The sequence below is a fragment of the Juglans microcarpa x Juglans regia genome, chromosome 1S, assembly GCF_004785595.1.
Source record: "Juglans microcarpa x Juglans regia isolate MS1-56 chromosome 1S, Jm3101_v1.0, whole genome shotgun sequence".
Classification (NCBI taxonomy): Eukaryota; Viridiplantae; Streptophyta; class Magnoliopsida; order Fagales; family Juglandaceae; genus Juglans; species Juglans microcarpa x Juglans regia.
Window position 1 is genome coordinate 12,299,176 of NC_054595.1, and position 22,044 is coordinate 12,321,219.

General features: G+C 37.5%; 2 protein-coding genes across 2 annotated transcripts; one reads left to right on the forward strand and one right to left on the reverse strand.

Moving 5' to 3' along the window:
• The first annotated feature begins 8,681 nt into the window (after positions 1–8,681).
• Positions 8,682–17,827, forward strand: LOC121247122 (protein YIF1B). Its single transcript, XM_041145464.1, has 5 exons — positions 8,682–8,836; positions 9,349–9,521; positions 16,465–16,563; positions 16,661–16,812; positions 17,133–17,827. Exons 2-5 carry the CDS (start codon positions 9,351–9,353, stop codon positions 17,518–17,520), a joined length of 810 nt encoding a protein of 269 aa, XP_041001398.1. The 5' UTR covers positions 8,682–8,836; positions 9,349–9,350; the 3' UTR covers positions 17,521–17,827.
• A 47-nt stretch (positions 17,828–17,874) lies between these two features.
• On the reverse strand, positions 17,875–19,122 carry LOC121247312 (LRR receptor-like serine/threonine-protein kinase FLS2). The gene has a single exon (XM_041145681.1). It carries the CDS (start codon positions 19,120–19,122, stop codon positions 17,875–17,877), a length of 1,248 nt encoding a protein of 415 aa, XP_041001615.1.
• Between the last annotated feature and the right edge of the window lie 2,922 nt (positions 19,123–22,044).

The following is a 22,044-nucleotide window of genomic DNA, read 5'->3' on the forward strand; positions in this document are numbered from 1 at the left end:
AAGCTACAGTCGCCACTTGCTCTTTAGACTTCCTGGAAAGTGTATCTGTAACCTTATTGTCCTTGCCTCTCTTGTAAGCAATAGAGAAGTCATAACCAATAAGCTTTGATAACCACTCTATTGAGTCTTAATCCCTACCCTCTGCTCGAACAAATACTTTAAGGCTTGTTGATCAGTTTTTACTTTAAAGGCTTGCCCTAACAGAGTAGACCTCCATTTATGAACATATGAGACAAGTGCTAATAGCCCCTTTCTTGTAAGTGGATAACTAAAGGGCTTTGCCTAAGCCTTGCTATAGAAAGCAATAGGCTGGCTCTCTTGCATGAGCACCACCTCCAAGCCCAAGCCAAAAGCATCATATTCAATGGTGAAACTTTTGGAGAAATCTGGTAACCTTAAAACTAAAGGTTTAGTAACTACTTTCTTCAATTTCATAAAAGCTTCAATTGCTACCTCATCTCACACAAATGAATTCTTTTTCAACAATGTTATCAATGGAGTTGCTGTAGTACCATAGTATCTTATAAACTTCCTATAGTAGCCCGTGGGGTCTAAGAACCCTCTTAGAGCCTTTAAAGAAGTTGGAAGAGGCCACTTTAAGATGGATGCAATTTTGGACTGGTTAGCTCCAACTCCACAACCCGATTTAACATGGCCTAAATAATCAATCTCCTCAAATCCAAACTTGCATTTGGACATTTTGGGTTACAAAGTATTCTTTCTCAATACCTCCAACACTGATCTGAGGTGATGTACATACTCAACCAAGTTTCTACTATAGACCAAGATGTCATAAAAAAAGACCAGTACAAACCTTCTAAAAATGGTTTGAATATATCATTCATTAGGCCTTGAAAAGTATCAGGGGAATTAGTAAGGCCAAAAGGCATAAATAAGAACTCATAATGGCCTTCATGAGTTCTAAAGAATGTCCTTTCAATATCATCTTCTTTAACCCTGATCTGGTGGTACCCAGATCTCAAATCCAGCTTTGAAAAAACCTTGGCTCAAAATAATTCATCAAGTAACTCATTAATGATAGGTATGGAAAACTTGTCCTTGCTGGTTTTTTGGTTTAAGGCACGGTAGTCGACACACATCCTCCAAGTGTCATCTGATTTCTTGACCAAAAGCACTGGTGAAGAGAAAGGACTCTAACTAGGCCTTACCACTCCAGAACTTAGCAAATCTCAATTTCTATCTTCTGGTAATGTGGATATCTGTAAGGCCTTACTTAAATTGGACCAATCCCCTCCTTCAAGGGAACTTGATGATCAAAAGCCCTTTTGGAGGTAACCCCACAGGTCTTCAAAAACCTCCTTAAACTCATCAATAACTGCTGCTATCTCTTTTTTCTGATTTAGAATGTTGTTCATAATTCTTTGCCACTATTTGTAAAACACCATCCATGTTGTCTAATCAAGGAAGACTTCAAGTAACTATCCCTTGTCTGAATTCTCAATTCATCTTGTTTCAACCCCTGCACTGTTAATCTTGAGTGCCCCATAACAAAACTCATATACATATTAACAGAGTCCCAGTTAATAGGGATAGGGCCCAATGTCCTGAGCCATTGTACACCTAGAACCATATCACAGCCCCCAATTTCAAAACATCGAAAGGCACATTAAATTTGGAACCTTGAATCTTCACCACCTCTTGACAAGAACCCTCACTCAGCACCCTATCCCCATTAGCAAGTCTCACTTGCAAAGTAGAATGCTATGGATCCTTAACCTTGCATACTGCACTATTAGTGGATCCAGGAAGTTATGAGTGCTTTCTGAATCTACTAGAATTTCGACAGAACAAGCCCCTATCCTCCCAAGTAACCTCATGACATTGTTGTTAGAACAACCTGAGATAGCATGGATGGATATCTCCAGATTCTCTTCATCACTATAGTCTTGTTCTTCATAATACTGACTTCCTTAGAATGTTCTTCACCATCTGAAATTGTTGCTATAGAATTTTTACAGATATGGGCTGGGTTCCACTTTTCATCACAGTGGTAACACAACCATTTCCTCCTCTTCTCATTCATTTGGGAAGAAAATACTTTTTTAATAGGCACATTATTCTTTTGTACGTTGGCACCATCCTTCCCCATTTCAGACAAACTTTTACCCCCAAACACTGTATTGTTCCTCCAAGACTTCCTTGAAGCCAACAAATATTCCTCCTGAATCTTAGCATGGCCAAAGGCAGCATTCAAATTAATAGGATTGAGCATTCAAACAGGCAATAAAATATCATCCTTTAACCCACTTATAAAATAGCCTAGTTTAAGTTTTTCAGACAATCCATTCAATCAATTTGATAAAGCCTCAAATTGTGCCTTATAAATAGCCGTAGATGACACTTGCTTTAAATGTGTTAGAGCCTCCATAGGATCATCATAGGTCCTAGGGCCAAATCTCACTTGAAAGGCTTCACAAAGGAATCCCAACTTGTAAAAATGCCACAATAGATAGCATCTTGATACCGCACAAAGGGCCTCACCTTCCAAGTGATATGAGGCCATCAAAAGCCATTGATTCGTTGATGTTTGATGAAATTCAAAGTATTGGGTGGCTTTAAAAATCCACCCAACAAGATTTGACCCATCAAAGTGTTGGAAAGTCCAATCTAACCCCCCTCAGCAAAGATGCCCTCTCATCATGATACATGCTCCTACCATAAAACCCTTCTTCATTATTTTCTTCTCTTCCCCCATTAGAACCACTATGAACAGAATTAACTTGTTGCTTTTCTACTAAAGATCTAATCATATCAGTAAATTGGTCTAACCTGCCTGTAATTCATTGATGGTATGATGATGTTCTTCCAACTACTTCAGAATTCCTTCTTGATGCCTCAAAGAACTTTCTTGTTGTCCCTTCAAGACTGCTACATGCGTATTCTCTACCATGAGAGGATTGGTCTCTCTGATACTAATTGTAATGGTATTCCTTAGTCTTCCGAAGGAAAAAAGGAAAGAATAGTTCGAGAATAAAAGAAAAAGACTAAGAATCAAGAAACAAGAATTCGAGAAATAAGAAAAAGAAGAAAAGCCAGACACTCTTCATATTTATGAAGAGATTTTCGAGGAATCTCTAACCTCCAAAGTACACTTCAATATTCAAGAATTCAAAACAACCTTCCCTCTGATTCTTGGGCTTTTGTACTAGTTCCTTATATGAATGAAGAAACGACAACGTTATAATTCACTACACACACTACACGTTTTTCTTTACAATAAAACGCACCGTTCCACTTAACTACAAAGCACACCTTTTGGATTTTCCTACTGTTAATACTGATCTCCATGAAACGCACAACATCACTTGCTGCTATGCACCGTTTTATCTCACCCTTTCTTATACAAACTACTCAACCATGATCAAGATATTCTGCAGAAACCTTAGCACAATCCTTCCAACTCTTCAACCAAACCACTTCTTAGAAACGAACATAAAGAAAAACTTGTAACTAGTAGAAAATCTCAAAACTCATATAAAAATTTGAAACCCTAACAGGAAGGGAAATATGAAATACATTTGTAGTGTATATGAAATGCAAAATTGTAACGCGTGTTTTGGTGGTGGGACTTTAAAAAATAACTTAAGAAAATGATATGGGAATTACTGAACTTTTTAAAACTTTTTCCTTCCCTTCCCAAGATATAAAAGATTCTACAGTTAAAATTTTAAAACTTACATTTATAAATCTAAGAGTGAGTTTTGCAGCGGAATTCATTTAATTAAAATACAAGTCTTTTAACAAAATTGGTTTCATACATTACATAAAATGCCTAGGCTTCTGTCACATCTTCCTTGGGTCATGTTTGTCCTGACGCTTCGTTCTCATTTCATTCATGGGTAGGGCACACATAAAAAAAATAAAATGAGTCGAATACTCAATAATCATTACTTTATACTGTAAAAATATACTAACATATGTTTCATTCATGCATTTCTCATTCATATATATACTTTACATAAAACTTTTTCTTTTCTTAAAAAAAAAAAAACATTACGAGGTGGGATTTTTCTTTTAAAAAGATTTTCATTCCTCAAAACATTTTCCACATTGTACATTCTTTCAAAAAACTAAAACATTCCATACATCCAATTATTCTTATCACTTTTCCTCTGGCCGGTACACACTATTAAGTCCCGTGTGTTAGGCTTAACAGTCTTTTGGACCCGATTCAGCCCGTGGCCTCAGTTAGGAATCCCTCAATCAGGGGGTAGCACTGGGTGCATTACCAGTACTACTTACCCAACATTGCAATCTGCCTAATTCATTGGTATCATTATTCATTCATTCAGCCATGGCTGTTACGTATATTCATACATTAAAACATTTATTTATTTTCAGTCATTTCCTTTCATTCATTCCTTTTCTTTTCATTCATTTTATTCATCAGTCTATTTCATTTTATAAAACATCATTTCATAACATAAAGCATAAAACTCATCATTTCATTTCATGGAACATAAATACAATACATATTACATATAATATTCATTCACATGCATACAACTATTCTTTGGGTTTATAAAAAGGGGCTGCCAAAGAAGGCCATTACATACATATACTTGAACATTAATACATTAGCATAAATTCATAAAGCGTCATTTTATTCTAAGAAAACATTTCCTTTTCTTTCATTTCTAGAAAACCATTTCCTTTTCCTTCATTTCATAAAATAACATTTTTCTCATAAAAGTATTTTGTTTCTTTCTCATAAATAAAACATTCATTTTCATTTTCATATCTTTAGAAAACTATAGAAGAGTATAAACATAATACTTACCTGGACTCCATGCCATTCCATTTCATGCAATTCATTCATGTGCATATCAGATGGCAACCTATATGCATTCATAACCTTGCGTCATTTCCTTTTCATTTACATAAGAACATTACACTTAAAACTTGCATAATAAAACTACTCCTTACTCTTAGTGCATTCTCTTTCACATAGCCTTAACCTCCAATTGGTTCTTACTTAAACTTCCTCCACTTAGACTAGTCCTTGTCCAAATAATCTACATCAACTATTTACTCCGTATACCTCTTCATGACATTCCTAATTATACAAACTTGTACTTCTAGGTATTCATAATATCCATTTCATTTCACTTGTACATGTCATCATTCAATCCTTGAGGCATAATCATTTTCATAATTCCTAAGTCTAGACTATGAACCTAAAAGCCTAACTTCATTTCTAACTAATAAATGAGCTCCTATGCATCGCTTTAACCTCTAAACCATCACTCAACAAGCTTTATAAATTTATCTCACTTCACCATTAGATCCAACTACAAATACAATACCCATCCTCCATATACATACAATCCAATCCAACATCAACTTAAGTTCCCATTCACTTTCTCACCTACAAACAGATTACATAATCCAAACCATCCAAACCAAACATACATACGTCATACCCCTTTATCATTTAAGATCAACATATAATCCATTTAAGTATCCACTTGTTCTTACAAATGCCATCCATACAAAATACATTTAAAGTACATAAATTTGTCCAATATATGCAACTAATCTATGTTCTACCATTTTTATCACCTAAGATCAATATACAATAGAATGAAATCACTAATTTGTTTTAACAAGCTCCATCCATACTCAATACATTTAATATAAACAAATATGTCCATTTAACTACCAACATCATCATCATGCTTTTCAACTCCACTACAATTCCATCATCCCATCCCAACACTTCAAGACAATCCATCCAAACTTCATAAATTCATCTCAACCATCTCAATACAATTCAATTATAAACATAGTCCAACTCAAACATAATCATGCCTTTAGAAATCACTTATCTGCTCACACATCCAATATAAGTGAAGCTAAAGATTAAATATTAAACCTAGCAAATATAAACAGTCCAACCATTACATTACTCCAATATTTAGCATCAATTTATGGTATTCCACTTCACACTTCCATATGCATAATTTAATTTATAAAGTAAGTTACTAACATGATTGTTGCTTCATTTAAACATAATTCACCAAGTTCACAAAACAAAAATTGAAATCTCTTGGAAATTCATGCACATACTCATACTCATACTCAATCCATATATCACTATCACTTAACTCAGCATACGACAAACTAACACAATCACATCACAAACTGTCCATTAATCCTCATCACCTCACACGATATACAACCCACATGATCAAAAGTCAAATTAAAATCCACATAGAACAACTAACACATTCAATGCAACAAATATGTCAAACTCTTTGACCTCATGGTCTTCACGTACATTTAAATCATAAACCATTGCCTCTAAGTAAAATCCAACCGACTCTTTAACTAAATCAATATACACATATAAGTTAAACTCATTATCCATTTAACTCAATACACAACAAACCCAAGTAATCACATAGCTTCACAAATCTCAAATTGATAGAATAACCATGCTTTTCACAATTCCCCAACCTAAACAATCCCAACACTACACTAACTACACAGACATACTCAAAACAAGGTCCAATTAAACTCCACACAGAGCAAATAACACAAATCTCATATTTCACAATCTTTATACTTCACCTCCAACTCCATTACAATCCCAACCACACATCACTTCTTCTAAGTCTACCATAATCAATGCAATGAATATATATAAATATATCCAATTATACAAACATAATGCCATTCAATCACATAAACATAATTTTCCTTGAGATAAGGAGACAGAGGTTTATACCATAAATTGAGGGTTGAGCTGGGCAGTGCTAGGGCGTTGCTAGATGCGGAGGAGAGGCTCTCGGTGGTCTGAGGTGGGTTGAGCAATGGTGGGTAGTGGGCCTTGCATGGAGGAACATGTGGTGGTGCCGTGAGGGTTGCTGCTATGAGGGGTTGGCTCAGGGCTGTGAAAATAGAGGGGTTGGGCATGGATCCAAAAGTGAGGCTTATTTTTGTGGACGGTGAAGGGTGGTGGTTGGTTGTGGATGGTGGCTGGCAACTGGAGGCTGTGAGATGAGAGGAACATAGAGATGAGGGAGAGACCGAAGGGTATCGAAGCTCTTGGTGGACGCTTGGTGCTCGGAATCTCAATTGGGTGGCCTTTCGTGGCTCATGGAAGTTGGACGACGATGACTTGAGGGGAAGAGAAACCATGAGGGAGAAGAGGGAATCGGGAGAGAGAAGCTAAGGGAAGAAGGGACAGGGTCTGAAAGTGAAGCTGAGAGGGAGAGGGGTTGGTCACTGGCGAAGTGTGGCGGTGGAGGTGGCACTGCCAACGACGGTGTGGCTGGGCTTGTGCCTTGAGGAAAAGAGCCGTGGGAGAAAGGAGAGAGCTGAGGGGGCATGGAGAGGGGAGAGGGAGAGAGGAGGCAAATGAGGGCTTTGGGGAATTAATCCTAGACTTACATCTTGGGATTTCTAACCTAGATCCAATGGTGGAGATTAAACATGGAGAATTAAACCAACTAAAGTAAAAAATAGATAGAAATAAAGAATAGAAATAATTGTAAGAGAAATACACTTAGTTTTAAACCAACTTTTATTCTTGATCTGAAAATAAGAATGTTCATCATAAAATAAAATGATGAGTTTTATTAAATATTTCTAAGAGAAATAACAGCATTTAAATAAATAAAGTTTTTAACATTAATTAAAATAATGAATATTAAATAATACTATTAAAGAACTAAAATCATTTAAATAAAATGATTTTCTAAAACTATATTATTTTTGGGGCTCCAAAATATAAGGAGGCTTACTTGAAAATTAGGTTTGGTTCAATAATACTAAAATTTACCCCATTAATTAAAATAATTTTGGACTTCTAAAATATTTGGAAGATTCTAAAATACTTGGCTCAATTTAAAATCATCTTCTAGATTTATAATAAATGTCTGAGATTTAAAACGATTAGACGAGGCTCATGACCAACCCGAGAGGAAAATGAGTAGTTGGTCACATAAATACAAACTAAGGATCCCGAAAAATTCGCCAACAATCGGTTTAGATTGTTGAGATAGTAGTGTATAAGAAATACGAGATTTTAGTAAACCCTAATTGGCCGGAACAACTGAAGGAGAAGGAAAGGGACGATGGTTTCTGTCGAACGGCTTAAGAGCAAAGCACTGGTCTTTCCTTAGTCGAACGACTTTGCTTGCCTTTCTTCTTTCCCCTCCGGTGGGTGAAGCTCGTGAGTGAGCCTCTTAGCAAACAGAAGGATGTATTTTAAACCATGGTTAAAGTTGACATTTCACTCCAGCTGATGTGGAGGGTGTATGGGGTGTGCAAGGCTTCTTCATAGAATTCTTGAAATAAAAATGTGATATACAGTGGACAAAGATGCACTCTCGCAAAAGGATTAGATGGACACTACTATAATGTTTCACGAAACAGTGTAGCTAAATTTGTTTAGAAATAGATCTCATCTTAAAATTTTCATTTCATCTCATTTCATTCTATCTCATTTCATTCTATCTCATTTTTAAACATAATTCAAATATAAAAATTTTAAATTAATTATTACAACTTTTCTAAACTTTTAAATAAAAAATAAAAAATAATTTAATTTTTTTAAATTTTAAAATAAAAATAATATTATAATTTTATAATATGTTCTATTATAATATTTTTCTTGTCATCTCATTCCTGAGCGAGCACATATCCATCTATTCACGCGTTGTGTTTTTCGCTCTTTCAAATTTATTGCTTCGTTGCTCTCCTCTCTCGCTTTAACTGTGTGCGCCTTTACGCGGACGAACCCAGCCCTCACAGGAATCCCGCAGGAGCTCAGATCTGCTAGCCGCAAAACTCGCCAGAATCCCCATCGGTACGCTTTGACATCTCTTTCTCTCTCTCTCTCTCTCTCTCTCTCTCTCTCTCTCTCTCCGAATATATGTATGCGCTGACGTTCATATATGTACGTATTTAGATTTGCATTTGTTTTCACGTTTTTGCTTATATTTGCGATTTCGGGTCGTAAATCTGTGTGATATTTGGGGGAAACTTCATGAATCATAGACTTGGTTTGTGTCGGGGAGCCCTTCTTTTCTTGCTTGAATTTAGGGTACATAACTTCAAGTATTATGTTAGGTATTTAATAAACTATCAGAAAGTGGAAGAGCTCTCTGTTTGTAACTTCTGGCTTATGTCGGTTTTAGTTTTATGCTTCATTTTATACTCGTGACCCACCATACTGACTGTTAATTGCAGTCCAAAATATTTTGGCGTGAAAGTTAGCAGTAGTAGCCTTCTGGGATTACTCAAGCGTGAGATCTTGCTGCGTTCTTCTTGAGCTGCTCTTTTGGGTGCAATAGTAACCATTTATGTTTTCAATTACAGAAATGTACAACAATGTGGGGACCCAGTCTGGTGTGCCAATACCACCGACAAATTCTCAGCCTAATCCATTTGGAAATGCATTTTATGGAGCCAGTTCGGGGCTTATCAGAGGAGGATTGGGTGCATATGGGGAAAAATTTTTAGGATCGAGCTCTGAATATGTGCAAAGCAACGTAAGTGGCATAAAAGGTTATGACTTAAGAGACCCTTCCTTTTTAAGCTTGAAGGAGAACAGTATGTATGATATCCTTTGGGAGAACAGTATGTATGATATCCTTTGGGAGAACAGTATGTATGATATCCTTTGTACCGTCGTGTTGGTAGTAATATGCCTGTGCTCCAAGTTTTATTATTTGTATATCTGTATGATGGATTGGGTGCTAGCACTTTAGAGGAATTGTTAATGCAGCTATCAGAGTTTTCAATTGGATTTCTAGCTTCCTACTATTTTTAAATGAAAATTTACATCTTCTAACGTGAACTGAAAGCTTATGGCCTGAGGTCCACACCTTAGGATGTTCCATTTTTATTTTTTTATTATTTTGAGAGTTGCAGAATTGGGAAAATTTGAACTGTCTTTCAAAACTGTTCAATGGAGGGTAGCATGACATTTCATGCAGGCTGGATTGATTTGATGTGTTTTATCTGGGGTTATAGTGCCAGAGCATTTGGTGTACATAACCAGAGATTCAAAAGAATATAATAATTGTCCATTTTGTTAGTTACTTGTCATACAATAGATGAAAGTTTACAAATAACACAGTTTAATGGTAAAAACACTTATATTGAAATTTACTTGCATGAGAGAAGAAAGGTAGGTTGAAAATTCTGAGCACAATGAGAAGGTAATGGATAAATGCTTTTATTTTTACTGCCTAGAAAGGAAAGCTATCATCTCTTATAGGACAAGATTATATTTGCTTTAGAAATTTATGATACCTTCCTCTTAAAAGTGTGCTAAGATCTATACATCTAAAATGCTACCTAGCAAGTACAATATTTACTAAGGCATAATCTTAACTAAATTGGAATTGGTTAGTTGATTTTTTTTTTCAATTAATCAATATTGGTCTCACGTATCATTTTTCCAATTAGTTCCATATGATATCATACACTAATTCACATCCTATTTTTGTCTTTCTACCTTGCTATTATCCATGAATATTAGGCGTTTGTCTATTCATTTTTACTCCAACTTGAAACCAAAAGCATATAAATGTCATATTTTGATTTAAGTTACTAAAAAATTACCTATAAAAAAAAGAGTGGAACTTTTTTTCTCTCTGTACACTTGCACACTTTTTTATCCTCGTTGCTTTCTATGCTTTTCATCATCGGCAATGTTATGTTAATATTTTCTGAAGTTTAGATGATTATGATGGGTCGTTCTATAGAAGTGGTGATTGAATCCAAATGCTTTATTTTGTCAAAATTTGGTGCTGATGGTTTGCGAGTTACTGAGAGAAGCTGGAAAACAGAGCAAATGGTGACGCTGGGTCACTCTTCAATCCAGTGGCTTGGGAAGGTATTAGAGGAGAGTCTAAGCAGGGGGAAGAAAGAGGTGTATTCGGCAACGCGAGACGGTTTCTGTAGTATGATTGCTCAACGATGTGCAAATAGGAGAGGGAGGTATCTTGAAATTTCAGAGTACAACCAGGGGGGAAGGAGTATTGTTTTATGTATTCCGGAAGGAGAAAATGGATGGGGATGGAGGAAGATGAGGGAGGTGTTGTTGGAGCAAGGGAAGGAGGTCACTAAAGTGGGTGGTTTGACTGGTGGAGGTTATCGGAATCATGGTCAAGGGTCACTGAGACACCATGCTCGGTCGTATAAGGAGGCCCTGTTTGCGTCGATGCCGAAAGCACATGTGTGATGGTGGCGCGAGAGTCTCTGACAGAAGGCAAGGGCAGCGGCGTTGGGAAGGCAAGACAAATGGAGTGTCGAACCATTTCCATGGCAGGGGCACTGTGGCGTGTCAGGAGACGTGGAAAGTCAGGAAGAGGTTGTTGGAAATGCAGGGACAGCTGCGTGCACTGCAGAGGGACATGGCTGCAATAGTGAAATTTGTTGGTTCATTTAAGGCAAAGGAAGACACGGGGGATTTAAAAGGGAAGACACAAGTTACGGGCCATGGGCCTACCAATGCCCAGAATGAGGCCCATCAGAAATTAAAGAGGGGAAAAGGATGGGTTGTGTGGCGAAAGAGGGGTGGGCCGTCTCGGCCCAATAATCAAAACATAACTCTGTCTGGTGGGGCTGGGTCGTCTAGGCCCAACACGTAGAACTTGTATGGGGCTGGGCCGTCTCAGCCCATGGCCCATAGTGGCAGTAAGTCGAATGGGGAAGCCCAACCCGCAACGTCTCTCGAGAGCCCTAGCCTGTGCCTTCCACCCGAGTTGCACAGTCTCGGGTTTGTGCCGGACAACTAGCCGACGATGAATGGTTAGCCGATGGTAGCATAGACGACACTGACGGTAGCATAGACGACGCCGATAGTGGTAGAGGAGGCCGCCGATGAGGTGTCGCCGGCATTTTGTGCGAATCAGGCTTTGGTGGGGTTCGATACACATTTTTCTCAGCCCAAGGAGGTGCAGACTCGCCGACAAAGGGTGGTGGGATGTTCTTGGCTCCGACGGACTTGTCTGTGAAACATTTTGAGAATTTTGAGGTGGTTGAGGAAGAGGAGGACTCGAATGATCTGATGCACTCTGTGGAGGATGAACTTTTCATCCCTGAGGCTTGCGGGTTGGAGGAGATTTCGATGGGGAGAGGTTTTCAGAACTGGAATAACAAGATGGGGAATCCTATCCCATTGAATTACTATTTCCCTGATCAAGCCTCAGATTGGGTAATACATAAAGCAAAAGAAATTCAACATGTGGTGGGGATTGAATGTGATGGGTATGAGGAGCAGTTCATAGCTTTGTTAACTACTATAGAAGCTGGACATCGCCAAAAAAAGAAGGGTGACTCGAAGAAAAGTTGGGAACTAAAAAGATTGATGTGGTTGATGAACTTGGAGGGTAGCTAGTAGGAATAGAGCAAAAGGGAAGGGGCTGACTTTTTCCCAATGAAACCCAAGATTGTATCTTGGAATGTCCGGGGTCTAAACGAGGTAGAAAAGCGCCTTCGGATTTGGCATTTAATTCGTGAGTGGAAAGCGGACATTGTTTGCTTACAAGAGACGAAGTTGAAGATGATCAGTAGGAAGACTTTGCGGAGTTTATGGAGCAATATTTATGTAGACTGGGTTTACTTGGCCTCTTCAGGGGCATCGGGAGGAATTGTGGTGATGTTGGATAGGCGGGTGATGGAGAAAGTAGAGGAATACATAGGGAGATATATGATAGCATGTTCTTTTAAATGTGTATTACATGGTTTTTTGTGGGCATTTGCAGGTGTGTATGGACCAAATCAAGATGTAGACAGAAGATTGCTGTGGGATGAGCTTGTAGGAGTACATAGCTGGTGGGAGCTTCCTTGGTGTATTGGGGGGATTTCAATGTGGTTCGTTTCCAAAGTGAATGTTTTGGAAACAGAAGATTGACGCCAACAAGTTTGGAGTTCTCAGAATATATTTTTGACTTGAATTTGATTGACCTTCCACTTGCAGGGGGTTTAGCCACATGGTCGAATAATCAGACGTGGTCCCTCTTGGATCGTTTCTTAATTTCACCTGAATTGGAAAGTCATTTCCCGGATGTCTGGCAAATGCGTTTGGTACGCCTAGCCTCGGATCATTGGCCTATTTTGCTTGATTGTGGAGGTATTCGTAGCGGTAGAAGGTATTTCAAGTTTGAGAATATGTGGTTGAAGTCTGAAGGCTTTGTGGAAAGGGTCAAACAATGGTGGATTTCATATCATTTTGAGGGTACCCCCAGTTTCATTTTTGCAAATAAACTGAAAGCATTAAAAAGAGACTTAAAGGAATGGAATCAATAGTCTTTTGGCAATGTAGAGGAAAACAAAATTACTAAGTGGAGGGAGAGACATGATTTAGAAAGAATACAAGAAAGGAAACCACTTACTGAGGAGGAGCAAGCACATAAAACTTTGTTGGTTGCAGACCTTGAGAGTATAATCCTACAAGAAGAAATGTCATGGCGCCAGAAATCAAGAGCTCTTTGGTTAAAGGAAGGGGATCGAAGTACGAAGTTTTTCCATAACATTGTAAACTCTCATAGAAGAAATAATACCATTGAGGTGCTGAAAATTGAGGGGGTTGAGTGCAGAGAAGAAGAGGTAATACAAAATCACGTGGTCGATTTCTTTGGAAAGCTCCTCACTGAGCAGGTGGGGTGGAGGCCTACTCTGAATGGATTGGTTTTGACACTTTTGAGCCGGGGGATGCTGCTAGCATGGAGAGGGCTTTCAAAGAGGAAGAGGTTTATGATGCAGTAAGGAAAATGGCAAAAGATAAGGCTCTCGGCCCTTATGGGTTCTCTATGGGTTTTTTTCGAGAATGTTGGGAGGTGATTAAAGAAGATCTTCTGAAGGTGTTTCAGGAGCTTTTCTCGTTTGGAAAATTTGGGAAAAGTCGCAACACCACTTTTCTTGCTTTAATTCCAAAAAAGGTAGGGGCCATTGAGATTACAGATTTTCGGCCTATTAGCCTAGTGAATGGTACATACAAGATTATTGCAAAAGTGCTTGCTAATCGTTTAAGCGGGGTCTTGGGGAAGATTGTTAATAAGCCTCAAAATGCCTTTGTGAAGGGTAGACAGATTCTTGATGCGGCTCTAATTGCTAATGAATGTCTGGACAGTAGATTGAAGGCTGGCAGCTCAGAGCTTATGTGTAAGTTAGATATGGAAAAGGCGTATGATCATGTTAACTGGGATTTTCTTCTATATCTACTGGGTAGGTGCGGTTTTGGAGAAAGGTGGAGGTCTTGGATCAGCTGGTGTATATCCACGGTAAGATTCTCTGTGTTAATCAACGGCAGCCTAGAGGGTTTCTTTCTGAGTTCTCGTGGCTTGAGACAAGGGGATCCGTTATCTCCTTTACTTTTTGTTATTGTTATGGAGGCACTAAGCAGGATGATCTCGGCTTTAGTGACTAATGGTTTTATTAGTGGTTTCCAGATTTGATTGCCTAGTAGGGGTATCACTACTATTTCACATTTACTGTTTGCAGATGATACGCTTATTATGTGCGAAGTCGATCAAGAGCAGTTGAAGGTTGTGAAGGCGCTGCTGCTTTGTTTTGAAGCAGTGTCTGGTTTAAAAGAGAATTATGATAAATCTGAGTTGGTGCCTATTGGAGAAGTTCAGAATATAAGGGAGTTGGCTGGCACAGTGGGTTGTAAGATAGCGTCTCTCCCTATGAGTTATTTGGGATTACCATTGGGTATAGCCTCGAGGGCACATTTCTATCTGGGATACTGTGATTGAAAAAGTAGAGAAGAGAATAGCAGGTTGGAAGATGATGTATTTGTCAAAAGGGGGTTGGATTATGCTAATTAAAAGTACACTTTCTAATCTACCCATGTACTTCTTATCCTTATTCTCTATACCGGCAAGTGTGGCGGGTCGACTTGAGAAGTTACAAAGAGATTTTCTGTGGGGGTGGCTTAGGAGAAGAGTTTAAATTCCATCTAGTCAAGTGGGAGATGGTGTGCTGTCCTATCTCTAATGGCGGTTTGGGTATCAGAAAATTTGAGGTTGTTCAATCGTGCATTATTTGGCAAATGGTTGTGGCGATATATCAAGGAACCATAAGCCTTATGGAAGATTGTGATTGAGAACAAACATGGTGATTTAGGGGAGGGATGGTGTACAAGAGAAGTTAGAGGGGCTTCTTGAATGGGGCTATGGAAACATATTAGAAGAGGGTGGGAGGTATTTCATCAACACACTAGACTGCAATTGGGTACAGGTTCCAAGATCAGATTTTGGAAGGATGTATGGTGTGCCAATAGTGCTCTACAAAGATTTGTTTCCTACACTATTCTTGATTGCAAATGCTCAAGATGCCATGGTGGTGGAGGTTATGGAAGTCGCAGGAAGGAACATTCACTGGAATATCAACTTCAACCGGGCGGCACATGATTGGGAGATAGAGAGTTTTGTAGATTTTTATAGTCTTGTATTCTTGTTGTCCAAATTTCCAGCATGATGATCTGTGGTGGAGTCCAGCAAGAAAAGGAGTGTTCACTATTCGTTCATTTTACAAGGTACTTACACAAGTTCCTAAGATACAATATCCGTGGAGAAAGCTTTGGCGCAATAAGGCTCCTCCCAAAGCTTCTTTTTTTGTGTGGACAGTGTCATTAGGTAAGATTCTCACTACGGATAATCTGAGAAAGAGAAGGATAATTATTGCAGATTGGTGTTGCATGTGTAAAAAAGGGGGTGAGTCAGTGTGAATCATTTACTCTTACATTGCGAGGTAGCCAGGATTATATGGGATGAGGTGTTTAACAGATTGGAAATAGCGTGGGTTATGCCGAAAACTGTGTTGGATGTTTTGGCTTGCTGGACCTCAATTCAAGGTATGCGACAAATCAAAGCGGTTTGGACGATGATTCCTATTTGTATTATGTGGTGCTTGTGGCAGGAGCGCAATGAGAGGATTTTTGAAGACAGAGAGATCTAGGGCGGAGCTGAAAATGTTATTTTTTAGGACTCTTTGTACTTGGGCCATTGCTGTGGACTTTAATGGCATGGATTTTCATGACTTCTTAGTTTCTAATGCTCCTACATAAATAGGGCATATTCTGACTTTGTAATTGACACTTGAATGGATGAATAATACTTATTTTAGTTATAAAAAAAAAAATACATATATAATTTACTTTATTTACCTGATCCATGTGATGGGGATGCATTGCATGGGTCCAAAGTTTAACTGGGGAAAAGACATGCATTTGCATAGTCTCCGGGAGTCCTCGTCATAGAAAAAATGTAATTTACTCTTCATTTTCTTCTGTACGTTAGGCCCGTATATGAAAATTATAAATCATTCAGTTAGTCCCTTAAATTTCTGTGTTGTCATATGCAAAACCATATTTTGGTTGCGTTCTTGATAACTGTTTGTCCTTTATATTACCTATTAAAAAAAAAAAAAAAAACTATTTGTCCTTTATATTGAAATTCTTGCGTTCAAATCCAACAGATAAGCAGATATTTCTCAGATCCCCAATACTATTTCCAAGTGAATGACCAGTATGTATGGAACAAGTTGAAGGTTGTCCTGTTTCCATTCCTGCATAGGGTAAGCACTGTTTACACTGTTTTCTTCCAGTTCACACAATTTTAATTTCAATAGAAGTTAAATCTTTTTTTTTTCCTGCATATTTTCCTTTCTTTAGGGCCATTGGACACGGATAACTGAGCCAGTAGGGGGCAGACTCTCTTATAAACCGCCAATTTATGATATAAATGCACCGGACCTGTACATTCCACTTATGGCATTTGGTACTTATGTTGTTCTTGCTGGGTTCTCATTGGGTCTTCATGGGAAGTAAGTGACTGATCTCTTCTTTAATATGTATTTATATAGTATATATACACACACATATGACGAAAAGGAGATGTGCTATATGCAGCAGTCATATTCTGTATTATCATTAGCTGCCTGAATTTCCTCATGGTCATATTGGAAATTCAATTTAGTGATTCATTTTCTTTTTATGGTTTAGTTATAATTTTGGCATTGCCTTTTTTTCATGTTACAATGTTGAACTAAACTCATTTAATTCTCATACTGTTTCAGCCCTCCATCTTGTCTCCTCTTTTTACTTGGCTGAAACAATATCTCTAAAGATTTTCATTTATTGCCAGGTTTAGCCCAGAAGCTCTGAACTGGTTGTTTATCAAGGGATTGTTGGGGTGGTTTCTGCAAGTCGCACTTCTGAAGGTGACATTGCTTTCATTGGGTAGTGGAGAGGCACCCCTGCTTGATATTGTGGCTTATGCAGGGTATACTTTCACAGGGATGTGTTTGGCTGTCCTTGGGAAGTTGGTGTGGGGATACTCATACTATTTTTTGATGCCTTGGACCTGCCTATGCATGGGTATTTTCTTGGTAAAAACAATGAAGCGAGTGCTCTTTGCGGAGTTGAGGAGTTATGATTCGAGCAAGCACCATTATCTCTTGCTCTTTATTGCTCTGGCTCAACTCCCACTTTTCATCTGGCTTGGCAATATTAGTGTTAATTGGCTTTTGTAAATGCTTTGTTTTATGTAGTTAGAAACGGTTTATGTTTATAGCAGTCTTTAAAATGCTGTAGGCAATTTTCTTGATTTTGTATTGATCGACTTTGCTTTGCTTCCTTAAGTTTCAAAAAATTGTAAAAGCATGTTTTCAGTGTATTTTGTGTTTGCAGTGTTATAGGAAATATAATGTATTGTTGGAAGCATTCGTACGAGGAAGGAGAATGACACCTAACCAGAAATTCATTTGTGAAAAAAAGATGCTCGGATGGTTTCCATATTATATTATATTATTTATTGAAAGTTAAACGAGCTTTTCTACTCTTCCTCCTGATGGCAGTATTGTTCAATTTTGATCTGAGAAATCTCTTTATGTGCTGCTGTTATTCTTTCTCAGGCATTCTGAAATTGTCTTTTGCCCTCCACGGCATAATGGTGTCTGTGTTGGACACCTAAGGCAGTTTCTGGCAAGGCTGCCTGTAATGCTTTGTCCATGACTAATGAACTCTGGCGGAAGCTTTCCTGACAAAAAGTTGTCATCCAAGTACAGGATTCTCCATGGTCGCTTTAGTTTGGCTCCGTATCCTCTTGGTATTGGACCAGAGAATTGATTATGTGCCAGATTAATTGTGGTTAAATTCTGAATTTTAACCAAATTGGCAGGCAGATAACCATGAAATTGGTTGTTTTGTGCATCAAGCACTTGAAGTTCCGTCTCTTCTGCAGAGAAGTTGACCAACTCTGTTGCAGTAAAGTGATTATTTGAAACATTCAGATGAACCAGCCTAGGTAATGAAAGAATGTCTCTGCTAATGACCCCTGAAAACCTGTTAGCACTTGCATCTAGCCGGATGAGGTCTTTGAGCTTCTTAATTGGAGAGATGTGGCCTGTAAGTATATTATGGTTTATTGAAAGTGTTGTCAATCTCACAGGAAAATATGGCAAGTTTCCATAGAGCTGATTGGAACCAAGATCTAAATAGTTTAGCTGCCACAATCCTGTTAGGTCAGGGATCGTGCCTGTGAGTGTGTTGCTGGACAAACTTAAGTGGGTCAAGCTTCGTAATCCAGATATATTGATTGGAATTGAGCCAGAGAGTCTGTTTCCTGAAAGGTCTAGATATTCAAGATTCTTGAGCAGAGTGATTTCATTAGGAATGGTGCCTACGAGGGAATTGGCTGCCAGTGAAAGTCTGGTGAGCTTTCTAAGTTTGGATATGGTTTCAGGTATTGTTCTGCGAATCTTGTTCTTACTTAGGCTGAGAATGGTGAGCTCAGTCAGGTTCCCGATTGATGGTGTCAGAAACCCGTCATATCCAGCGCCATCGAGATCAATTGATATAATCCTGCTAGGAGAATCATCCACAGGAATGCTACATAAAATTCCAAGAAACTGTTCACCTGCACAGTCGCATGGATCTCCCATGAAGTCCCAAGTATTAAGGTATGATGTCGAGGAGACCGAGTTGGGATCAAATGAATGCTTCAGGGCGCGAAGTACTTGAATATCAGATTCTAGGGTTAATGAATGAATAAGCTTTGGAATAAAACCTAGTACTGAAGTTACAATGATACACTGGAAACAAAGGGGGAAGATGGAAGGCAGGAATCTGGCCATTATTTCAGGTACAGCTGGCTTATTGCTGGATTGTGGTTTCTCAAATGCTTCTTATAGTCAGCCTTGAACCCCCCCAGCATGATGTATGGAATGGCTGCTGAGAACCTGTGAATGGTGGGGAAATAGTTGTTTAATTAAATTCCATGGTGCCAAGAACGTGGGGTACTTGCATTGGTATATATTTAGAGAAGGTTTGCTTGACGATGGAGGCTGCTTTGGTTTTGATTTTAGCCAATTCAACCTACCCTTCTTTACTTAAAACATTATTCTTGTTGTTGAACACAAGGGTGGGTTTTCCCTCGGATCTAGAAGTAGACTCCTATCTTCAACCAAAGTCCCCAATGAAAAGGTGTTCTACACAGAAACCCAAATGTTGGGGGTTTATCATTTAAGCTCACAAGATCATCTTCTGAAAATTAAGAATGCTTTTAAGAAAAAGGATAAAAAAGACTACTTTCCAACCGTCTAAAATTCATAGGGTCATGAAATAAGAATAATTATATTTGAAGATTTTTACACCACACACTATCTACGTAGTATAATTTGAAAAAAACACTACATTCTAGATCAAAGAAGTCTGTCTACATTCCATCTAAATGTTCATAAAGGTAGAGGATATTAGTGTATGGTGGGAATCTCATCCAGATTTTCTTTCTCAAGTCATTTGGACTGATATTTATTTATAATGCATCTTTTATTAGTGAAGTAAGCTATTTTGCTATAAAAATAATAATAAAATATGACAGCTATTCTTTTTCTTTTTTAGAGTCAAGGAGGGTGGTCGAATCCAAGACTTCCATTTTAGAGGTTTGAGTGGTATGCCAACAGGCCATATGCCTTTGGCAAAATATGAGAGTTATTCACTTATTGTTTTGAAGGTTGAAATAACTATCTATCTAAGACCAGCATAAAAATGTAATGAGATGTAATAGCTATATCCATGAGGTCCCGAAGTTACTAGTCATAAACACACAAACACACGAATTGCGCAATAAGAGTCGGTTTGGAAGCATATTGATTCCAAAAATCCTTTTCTGACTATATACGAAACGACATGATCATGTTCTAAGAGCATTGGTATCAAATTATGCATCTTTTTTTAGCTAAGATTTAACTAGAAAGTGCATCTTGCCCATTTTCTAATAGTTTGGTTAACTTATTAAAATAATATTTTTAATTTTTTTTTGTAATTTGCTTATTTTATATATCCAACCATCATATTCTTGAAATCCAACGATTGTATTTGTTATTTTATTTAACTCTCATTTTTCTTCTTCTTCCTCTTTTTTTTTTTTTTTTTTTTTTTAATTTTTATTTTGAGAAGAGGGATTTCGAACTCCAAACCTCCATATTGGAAGCTGGGGGTTATGCCAACTAGGTCATAAACTATTGGCATTTAACCGTTCTTTAATGCAAGTCATTTGTTGCTTTATTTTTATTTAATGGGTAGTTTTTATCTGACAATAATATTTTTTTTAACTGACAATAATATTTATCTAATCGCCTTATGTATTTAACGGTCATCACACACCTAACCGTCTTATTCATTTAACGGTTATTATGCATCTAACAGTCATTTTAATCTAACCGTAGATGAGAAATTTGTGATGGAGAGTTCTTAACTATTAGGCAGTATATCATCACTTTAGCTGCGAGTTGTAATCCATTTTTCCTTTGGGGATTGCGAGGTAGGGTTGCTGCCAGGAGAGGGTTAAGCTCTTTTGCGAAATAAATTACGGGAGATGAGATGTGTTGAACAATGAATTGATCTAAATTATTTTGGCTTGTCCCTAATTGGTACAACCTTGTTTATTTAGAAGCAACTACTTCAAAACATTGTTAGACTAGAAATTTATTTAATAACAATAGCCTAGAGAAGTAGTTTGACTCGGAATGATAAGAAGTAGTTTGAGTAGAAATCATAATTATCATATTCACTATGTACGAATAGAACATAACTTCATAATTGCTCAGTCTTTTGCAGGTAGAGGAATCTGCTTCTTATCTTGTTAATTGTGTTTGACTGTGCTTGATCTTCTTGTGGCTTATCTTGGTCACTTTGAGAGATTGTTTTGTGTTCGACTACGGTTTGCTTTACACGCCCCTGCAAGCCCAATGATGGTGATACAACATTGAGCTTGATTCTAAGTGAAGCAAATTTGGTTGAAGATAATGGTTTTGTAAAGATGTCTGCCAATTGATCTTTGGTAGAAACAAATTGCACTTCGATGAAGTTTCGTGCAACCATGTCCCAAACAAAACAGAAGTTGATTTCAATGTGTTTTGTGCGTGCATGGAACACTAGATTTACAGAGAGATAAGTAGCTCCTATAATGTCACACCACAAAATTAGAGGCTTTGGAAGTGAGATGCCAAGTTCCTTGAGCAGTGAAAGTAACCATTGTAGTTTAGCAGCTTTGTTGGATAGGACTTTGTACTCAGCCTCCATACTAGACCTGACAACAGTGACTTGCAACAATTTATCAAAAAGCACTAACTCTTATAATAATAAAAGAAATATTAAAAAACACTAACTCTTATAATAGAGGGAAAAAATTTATTAAAAAAATGAACTCTTATAATAATAAAAAAAAAATATTAAAAAACACTAACTCTTATGATAGAGGGAAAAAAATTTATTAAAAAACACTACCTCTTATAATAGAGGAAAGAAAAATTTATTAAAAAAACACTAACTATTATAATAGAGAAAAACAATTATTAAAAAACACTAACTCTTATAATAGAGGAAAAGAAATTATTAAAAAACTCTAACTCTTATAATAAAAAAAATTTATTAAAAAGCACTAAATCTTATATCAAATAGACAATAAGTGCATAAATTACTTATTAATAATACATACTAATAACTATAAAGCAAAAAATTAATAAACTTAGTGCCATAGTTCACTAATTTCTAGT

Excerpts from the sequence above, each read along its gene's own strand:
- LOC121247122 (XM_041145464.1), top strand. The coding sequence starts at position 9,351 with ATGTACAACAATGTGGGGACCCAGTCTGGTGTGCCAATACCACCGACA. Across the intron at positions 9,522-16,464 it reads CTGAATATGTGCAAAGCAAC|ATAAGCAGATATTTCTCAGA; the intron begins GTAAGTGGCATA and ends CAAATCCAACAG. Across the intron at positions 16,813-17,132 it reads TCATTGGGTCTTCATGGGAA|GTTTAGCCCAGAAGCTCTGA; the intron begins GTAAGTGACTGA and ends ATTTATTGCCAG.
- LOC121247312 (XM_041145681.1), bottom strand. The coding sequence starts at position 19,122 with ATGGCCAGATTCCTGCCTTCCATCTTCCCCCTTTGTTTCCAGTGTATC.